The 8,213-nt window shown below is 40.2% G+C and overlaps 2 protein-coding genes across 2 annotated transcripts; one reads left to right on the top strand and one right to left on the bottom strand.

Annotated features, from left to right (window-relative positions):
• The first annotated feature begins 2,700 nt into the window (after positions 1-2,700).
• Positions 2,701-3,374, top strand: LOC141819857 (transcription factor HEC2-like). The gene has a single exon (XM_074707109.1). It carries the CDS (start codon positions 2,736-2,738, stop codon positions 3,372-3,374), a length of 639 nt encoding a protein of 212 aa, XP_074563210.1. The 5' UTR covers positions 2,701-2,735.
• Positions 3,375-4,044: 670 nt separating this feature from the next.
• LOC141819943 (mitochondrial phosphate carrier protein 3, mitochondrial-like) lies at positions 4,045-7,672 on the bottom strand. Its single transcript, XM_074707207.1, has 6 exons — positions 7,287-7,672; positions 5,998-6,359; positions 5,868-5,911; positions 4,615-4,829; positions 4,414-4,538; positions 4,045-4,346 (listed from the first exon to the last, which is right to left on the bottom strand). The coding sequence occupies exons 1-6, from the start codon at positions 7,596-7,598 to the stop codon at positions 4,280-4,282; spliced, it is 1,125 nt and encodes a 374-aa protein (XP_074563308.1). The 5' UTR covers positions 7,599-7,672; the 3' UTR covers positions 4,045-4,279.
• Between the last annotated feature and the right edge of the window lie 541 nt (positions 7,673-8,213).

The raw sequence follows: 8,213 nt of genomic DNA, 5'->3' as shown, positions 1-8,213 counted from the left end.
AGATCCAGTAAATGCTGTGGTTGGGATCCAAGACCAAGTAGACGTCGAGGTTGAGATCCGAGGCTAAAGTTGTCAATTGGCTACTCTCCGAGTTTTATCTAATCCTCCTTGATCTTGCCTAATAGCTTCACATTATTCCAAATCTAAGGTCATGTGGCAACTTTGGACTTCTGCCGATATAAAGACCAAAACCATGGAATTTCGCTATAAGCAGTGCTTTAAAGAAGTAAAGAGGTAAAATTCTGCAGCTCAACTCATTCAGATTACTGATCGACATTAATATCATGAAGGTTCAAGAGAAGCAAAGCTTTTTAAAGCTGGACCAGCCAGTGCAACCAACTGATTACTACAGATAAACACATAAACCACATTTGAACCGACCGATTCTTTCGAAAAAAACGACAGCGCACGTCTAAATAAAGAGAGGATGGGAGAAGAGCAGATAGTTAATTATTGAGAGGGACCACTCCAAGTACCAAGGAGAACAGAAGGAGAGGGTAGCCGACGAGGAGTATGTTGTTGGTTTGGACAAGCTACTCTATCATACTTCCTGTTATTTTCAAGACTTAATGAACTTTTGGCAAGACAGGGAAAGGAATCAAGGTTCAACGATAAGGTATGAGCTGAGAAGGTGGGAGAATTCACACAGCAATATTGATAGAACAACAAAGGGCAGGGGTGGGGGGGGGAATTACAAACACTGACAAACACTGATGCAATGGGCCAACTCACTGAATAATTGTGCTATGAAGTAAGAGTGATTCTCTAGAGAGGTGAAAGATGAGCAGGGAATGTTTAATTTTCCAAACCACCAAATCTTCAATCAATACTCACTATCGTCGTAGCGAAGGCCGCATAGATCCTGTCAGATTTGAAGAACCCAATCTCCAGTGGTGAGTGATGGTCCCCTCAGAGTCATGTCCAAGTTCTGAGCATCTGGCAATTTATGCGGATGAACTGATGAGCATCCAACTCATATAATAATTGTTGTCAACCTCTCTTTTTTCCTTTTCAAGCTCCAGCTTATAATACAAGAGAAGATTGTTACTTGCAGTAAATGGTAAGTAGAAGAACAAACTAATAACTTTAAGAAACTTAAAGAAAATGATAGGTACAAAGAGTGCATACTACTCATGGTAAGGAACAAAGCAATAGAGAAATTGGCAATCATTACTCAAACAGATGATAGCAATCTTTGGTTTTCTAGTCTAGATGCTTTCTGATGTCAGGAGCAAATACATTTAAACACAAAGGGACAACCATAACCACAGTGGGTTTCTTAATTCTCAAATCATCATATAAAGAACCATCTAAACAAGAAAGGAGAGTGCTGAACATGCAGAAACCTGTTCATGACAGCAGTGTTCATTCTGATCAAGTGAGATTGGATTGGCTTCTAGTTAGACATGGTTTGTCCAACTAATGAGTGGGGAAAACCATCAAACAGAACTTAAGTTGAAATGTGTTAAAAGGAAGCGTTGAGATCAAAATAGATTTCAGGTCTTTATCATAACAATTTCTTTTGGAAAAAACTACTGTGCTTGTTAGAAAGGTCTTGGCACCGGCAGGATTGACTAAAATATATTGAAAGAGAAGGAACAGTGGCTGCAGAACATAATAATTTACATAATCTATGAAAGATCAGAAGGTGAGGCAGGATATGGCAATCACCTGTGGGCCATCAGCTCTATATCACTGCCACGTGTAGGCTCGGTCATTTGAAAGCCTCAGCTGACTTTAGACTTCTGTGCCTCTCCATGTGAACCTTGGCTTCCTGGTGCATGCATGAGTTGATCCGCCCAGAAATATGCATAAAATATTCATGAGGAACTGTCAAAACAGTGAGGAAATTTAGATTTGTTTCCAAGTTGGATCCTTACACTGGTAAATACTGCCACTTTGTCCCCTTGCCCTACAAGAATTCAGTAGGAAAAAAATGATTTTAAACTCAAAGACTAGATTGAGGATTAAGCTTGGATAACTAAGTGTTTAGGAGTCAAACTAAAAGGACCCAAAAACACTTAACAAGACAGTAAAAAAAAAAAACAGTCCGGTACGTGAAGTTCCCGTCAATGCGGACTCTTGAGGAAAAGTCTATTGTATGCAATCTTATCCTATTTTACAAGACACTATCTTGAATCTGTGATCTCTAAATCACATGGTAGTAATTTTACCGTTGTACCAAGGTTCCCAAAGTAAATTCTTCATAAATAACACTATTGATTTATCATAAAATTTTGCACTCTAATGATTTCTTCAAGCATGTTTGAGTTTTGTGGGAGGTTGAGGAACAACCTAGTGAGCATCATCAGTCTGCTAATAGTATAAACTGCAAGCAGGCATCGTTTATCACCATGACGAGTGAGAGAGAAACAAGTGTAAGACATGCTTATCAAAATGACACAAGCTTATCAAAATGAGATAAAATGGTCTAATATTTTAGTATAGAAAAAAACAATTTATAATGCATATCTTTTATGAATAAATTCCATTTCTTATTATTATATAGGTATGTTCATAATAAAAATTAGTTCAAAGCATATTATATAAAGGCTACAGCATTGGCGTTGAGCAGCATTGGAAGGGAAAGCTTGAAAACTCATGAGAAATACCAACCAATAATAGATATATTCTCTCTGCAAGCTTCTGAAACAACTCCAAGTTCAGTTCCTCCTCACCTCGCATCGGTCATTCCTTTGCTTTCAGAATCGTAATTGGTGGCAGTGGAAGTGCAGATGGATTTGGAGTACGCAACAAGTGCTCAGATGGACTTGGAGACGGTGATGATGGAGATGGAGAAGCTAAGGGAATTTTCACAAACACCTGTGCTGCACTCGCAACAGCTCGGGTACTCCGGCGTCCTCTCACCGGAGCTCTCCAATACCGGAGCTTCTTCTTCCTCCTCGACGCAGCTTCTGCTGAACTCCTCGGGCAGGGGGCTCTGCGAGAGGCCGTCGGCGGCGGACATGCGGGAGATGGTGTTCCGGATGGCCGCGCTGCAGCCCATCCGGATCGACCCGGAGTCGGTCAAGCCGCCAAAGCGGCGTAACGTGCGGATATCGAAGGACCCGCAGAGCGTGGCCGCCCGCCACCGGAGGGAGCGGATCAGCCAGCGGATCAGAATCCTGCAGCAGCTGGTGCCCGGCGGGACCAAGATGGACACGGCGTCGATGCTGGACGAGGCCATCCACTACATGAAGTTCCTGAAGAGCCAAGTGCAGTTGCTAGAGCAGGAGGTGGCCGCCGGCCGGACCACCGGCACCGCCGCAGGCTTCGCTAGCGCAGGCTCTTCGCACGTGAGCTACACGTGCTTCGAGGCCCCGGATTTGGGGGCCCAATTCCTCGTGAATAATAATTTCTCAGATATATGCTAATGTGGACTATTGGATCCGGTGGTGCAAATTATAGTCTTTCTTCCTCATATTTGACGACACATCTTTATTTTTATTTTTTTTTAATTTTTTTTTCTACCTAAAAACATCATCTCTTCTTTATCTACGATGTTTGAATTCTCTAGTAGATAAGTGTTAGGTGTTATCGTTTAATTATATTCGGTGCTATCATTTTTGTATTTTCAATAATAGAAAGTACTCTTATAATTTAGTTGTTAAAGTGCTCCCTCTATAAGTGTGTGTTATTTTTCATTCTCTTAGTTGCTGGTAGGTGTGGCATTTAAGTAAGCATGCAATCAAGCCGGCCAAAGCATTCATAATTGTTTCAAAGATATTTTATGGCTCATGGCATGGGCTGAATTTAAGCAAGCATTTATGTAATGTAACTTAAAAACATCTATGGTAATGCCCTCACCATTCTTTGTAGACGTTGACTTGTAAAAATGGCCGACTGATGATTCTTAAATGTAGGGTTGACTTGGGCTCAGGCATCCTTCCCATACAATTTATCAGTTGGAATTATAAAGCATCAGGTGGTTCAGCACTGTCGATCGTACATTATAGACAATAAGCAGCACTTCATAGACAGTTTAGACTGAATAATTCAACAAAAAAAAAACATAAAATCCAACATGAACACAACAGATGGTCAAAAGCAAAAGCAGAAGAAAATTTATTATTTATTGAACAGACTGTTGCAACAATTTGGATTCTGCTGGCACTAAAAGAATAGCAAGCGAAGAAACAAACAAAAAAACTTTAGAATTGGAACAGCATTTGACAAAGCTTGTTTTGGTATCGAACTGCCTCATCTTGTTATGTCTAAAATGCGTCTAAGAAAATATGAAGAACCTGCGTCTGAGAACTGGAAAACATGGTGGAAAATATCAGCTTTGTTTTGCATGTTCTTCCCTTGAAACGGATGGACGGGGGGCAACACTGCCAGTTGTTGGCCTGAAGAATTAGCGAAAGATTAACTAGTTTCCACGTCAAGTAGTTCCGAGTGAAGATAAAAGCTTACAGGCCAACGAGAACTTTGAAGGTGTCATAGATTCCCCATTGTGCTCCTGTCAAAGTGCCAATCATCACGATGCGAAGGAGAAGACCACGCGTAAAAAGGCCGTGCAAACCAAGCTGTCTTACAGCCTGCAAGAGAAAAGCACTTGACCTCAGAGGCACAACTTGAATCGTAGCAAGAGTATTTGTGAGAGTGATTACTAACTTCAGTGATAGTAGCTTCTTTTGTGTTGTTCAGAAAGGAGACGAGGTTGTCGGCAGGGTGAGAAACTACAGCACACAATACTCCGGCCATATAGCCACCAGCAAAGCTCACAGCCAGCTGTAGTGGTTTGCTACATTCATCCTTTGGTTTGGGAATGACATGCTTGTATATCATTTCAACAATCGTCTCAAAAGAAGCAAATTTCATCATTGTGTCTACAAAGGTTTCCATGAATTCATATGCATGCTACAAAACTTGCTTTGTTTTGCTAATAGTAGCTGAGGCAGAGAAATAATACAATGATTGATTACCATCTTCAATTATACTTGAAGAACCACAAGAAGCTACTTGTTTTAATATAAAAAAGAAAATAATAATAATAACCAAGAATGACCTAGGTACACAACTGACCTTGATTCCTTGCTGTACGACCAAATCGTTTATAACTAAAAAAATGCAGCATATTGAACAAGACTCTCATATCAATGAGGCATTTGGGAGGATTGCGAAGGGGGGTGCAATTAGGTTGAGGAATCATGGAATAAGATACAGATTTGCCCTGAGAATTATGAAAAACCAGGAACATAAGCTAGTGAATTAACAGAGAAGGCAAAGAACCAATAAAGAAAAAGGTGAATTTCAATCTGGGAACAACTTTCAATGAAAAATGGAAAATTGACTAAAGGAAAAACAAAGCAAAACAAAACCATAGTGAAAATGAATAGACAAATGGAATGTAGTAGTTTAGCTCCAAGCTACATGAAAAGAAAAAAGGTAGGACCATGATGAATTTGGGATTTAGATATTTTTCTTATAGAGTGGCGAATTTCAATCTGGGAACAAACTTTGTGAACGTCATTGAATATATAGTTTGTTTAAGATAATTAGGAAGCAAAGTATGACAGAAATCCAGTTAACTCACAGCTGGCACTAGGATTTTCAAGATTTCAAAGACATGAAGGGGACTGACTGAGTGCATATGCAACAACAAAGATGATTTCATATTAAATAATAAAGATATGAAATTAGTTCCTCTAAAAGACATTCACTATCAAAGTCCCAAAACAATCAAAATTTTGTTTCACTAGATCACCCACTCATAATAGCAACTTTAATCCAACATAGCTCACCCTGTTTGGATTTGTTCACATATAAGATTAGCAAGTTACAAAAAAAATGTAGAAGAGATATATGTATAGCATGTATGTATTTTATGTGACAAACATTGCTGAAAATGAATTAAGTGTGCTTACAAGGAATCTGACGTCCCCATAGTGGAACTAGTCCTTTGAAAAGTCTGCAATCTCAATGCAATAATAAATAAATCAATAGTTGAAGGTACCATTTCAAAGCTAACAAATAAGCACTCTGACAAAGCCGTACCCTGGAATACCTTCTGATACAACAAACTTGGGAAGACCATCTCTCAAACCTTTAGCAAACCCTGGTTGAGTTTGGATTCTGACCTTCACTGCCTCCATGGGGCAAAGAGCCACAACAGCAATAACTTCAGCAGAGGCAGATCCCGCAAGGTAAATGAGAGCCTTATGCTTTGATCCATGCTCTGGTCCAGCAAGCTCTGAGTATAACTTCTTGAAGAACTCATAAAGTCCAAATTTGCATCCACCCTGGGCACTATAACCAAGCAAAGTTGGCACCCAACCCTTGAAAAAGCCTCTAAAACCTTGCTCTTTGAACAAAACGCTAAACCCTCCCAAGATATCCTTGTACTTTGCCGGATCAATCTGACTTTCACAAATGGGGAGGGAAAATGTCAATGAAGTTTGTTGCTGATCAAATATATTAGTAACTGAAATTCTATCTAACAATTTAAGAAACAGAATGCAACCAGCATCACAACAACAACAACAACAAAGTATTTATCTCACTAAGTAGAGTCGGCTATATGGATCCTCTTAGGCTATTGGATTCGATCTCCTACTATATCCTCATTTATATTTAATCTCCGGCATAATGAATACACTTTGTCATTATTAATCCCATGATTAGATAAAGGAGGAGAGTTGTGTTAGGTTGTCAGCCAATGTAAAACATAGGCAAATGTGATGTATGGATTCATCAAACTATTATGCTAATGCAACCATGTATGACTGGATAGTGCAGAAATTTAGCTGACCACAACACTAACCAAATTGGAAAAAAGTTAACTGTTATATAAAGCAAGAATGCAGTAAGTTCAGATCAAATCCTAATATAAAACTTGACCAAACGACAACCCAAACCCAACAATCATGATTTTGACGAACAGACATCATGATATCTTTAAAGAAGAAGGTTCTAACTTTTTCATACAAACTGTTTTATAGTGATGAAAGAAATAGAGTGCACTCTCAGATCATTATGTCCGCTCAACAATTTCTTTAGAAACTACTACTTCATCTCCAGGTATTTCATTTTGCAGATCATAAATATGCGCAGAACTCGATCATATACAGTAGGCCCAAACATTACTTCATTCAAACTGGTTTATATCTTGATCTACAAGATCCATCCAAACTAAACTCGTTAATTTATTGATCTTCAGGTTTGAAACCAAGCGACGGAGCAAACAACACTAATAATTCGAAATCTTCCATAATCGCTTCGTCAGTCCACCAAATTAGAACCATGAAAGGAACCCTAGCCCCAACACAAAAATTCAAGAACCTTACCTGCATATTGCACTTGACGAGATCAAGCGGGGTGACGGCCATATGCGTAAGGCCACAACTGGCGATGCCGCCCAATGTACAGGCAGCGTAGTAGAGAGGCGAATGCATCTCGATTTTCCTATGTTCCCTCGGCGGCTCGAAGAAGAACGAACCACGCAGCTGGGAATTATCCCCGAAATCCGAATCCATATGCATCGACCCGGAGGGAGGGCTCCAGCTTCGAATCCTCTCCGCGCCCAACGATACGACGGAGGAGACGGAGAAGAGGAAGTCATGGAGGGGCGAGTTGGGAGAGCCTCCGGAGTGTCCCATGGACGGGTCCCAATTGCTTGAACCAGGAACAGGTCTTCGGATACGATCGGATCGGCCCACCGACGACGGCACTCTCGTCGGCGACGGCAACGGCAACGGCGACGGCGACAGCGGTGCGTGGAAGAGATTTAGAACATTATAACGACATTGCCACTGTCACGAGGGCGAGAGAAGGGCAAGGTGGTAGTTTGCTAAAGGTAGGAGGGTAGTTTAGGTAATAAACAAGTGTATTCGACCTTTGTCGGCTTCGATCAAATTGAGGCCGCGGAATCGAGCGGGAAGGCATTACGTTGCAGCACGCCACTGGTTGAAATTGTGGGTCCACGTTTTACAGTTCCTGGGCTGGGCCGGCCCAATTCTCAAATGGGCCGGTATAAAATTGGCGTTGTCAAATCTCAATTATTCTAAGAATGAAGACCAAATGAGGGTTAAATTTAATTTAGAGCTCAAATTAAATCAAATATTTCATAGCCATATGAATGTTTTTACGAATATTGTTATTAATATTTCTAATGTATTACGAATATGATATTATGCGTCTGAAAGAAGAGAGTGGGTATGAATATTTATTAATATTTCTAATGTATTACGAATATGGTATTATGGTTTTATAAA

The sequence above is a fragment of the Curcuma longa genome, unplaced genomic scaffold (genome assembly GCF_044706935.1).
Source record: "Curcuma longa cultivar G26 ecotype Majalengka, Jawa Barat unplaced genomic scaffold, ITB_CL_G26_1.1 utg2646_np1212_2152390_RagTag, whole genome shotgun sequence".
Classification (NCBI taxonomy): domain Eukaryota; kingdom Viridiplantae; phylum Streptophyta; class Magnoliopsida; order Zingiberales; family Zingiberaceae; genus Curcuma; species Curcuma longa.
Note: the sequence above shows the minus strand (reverse complement) of the source record. Positions and strands in the feature narration are given on the sequence as shown.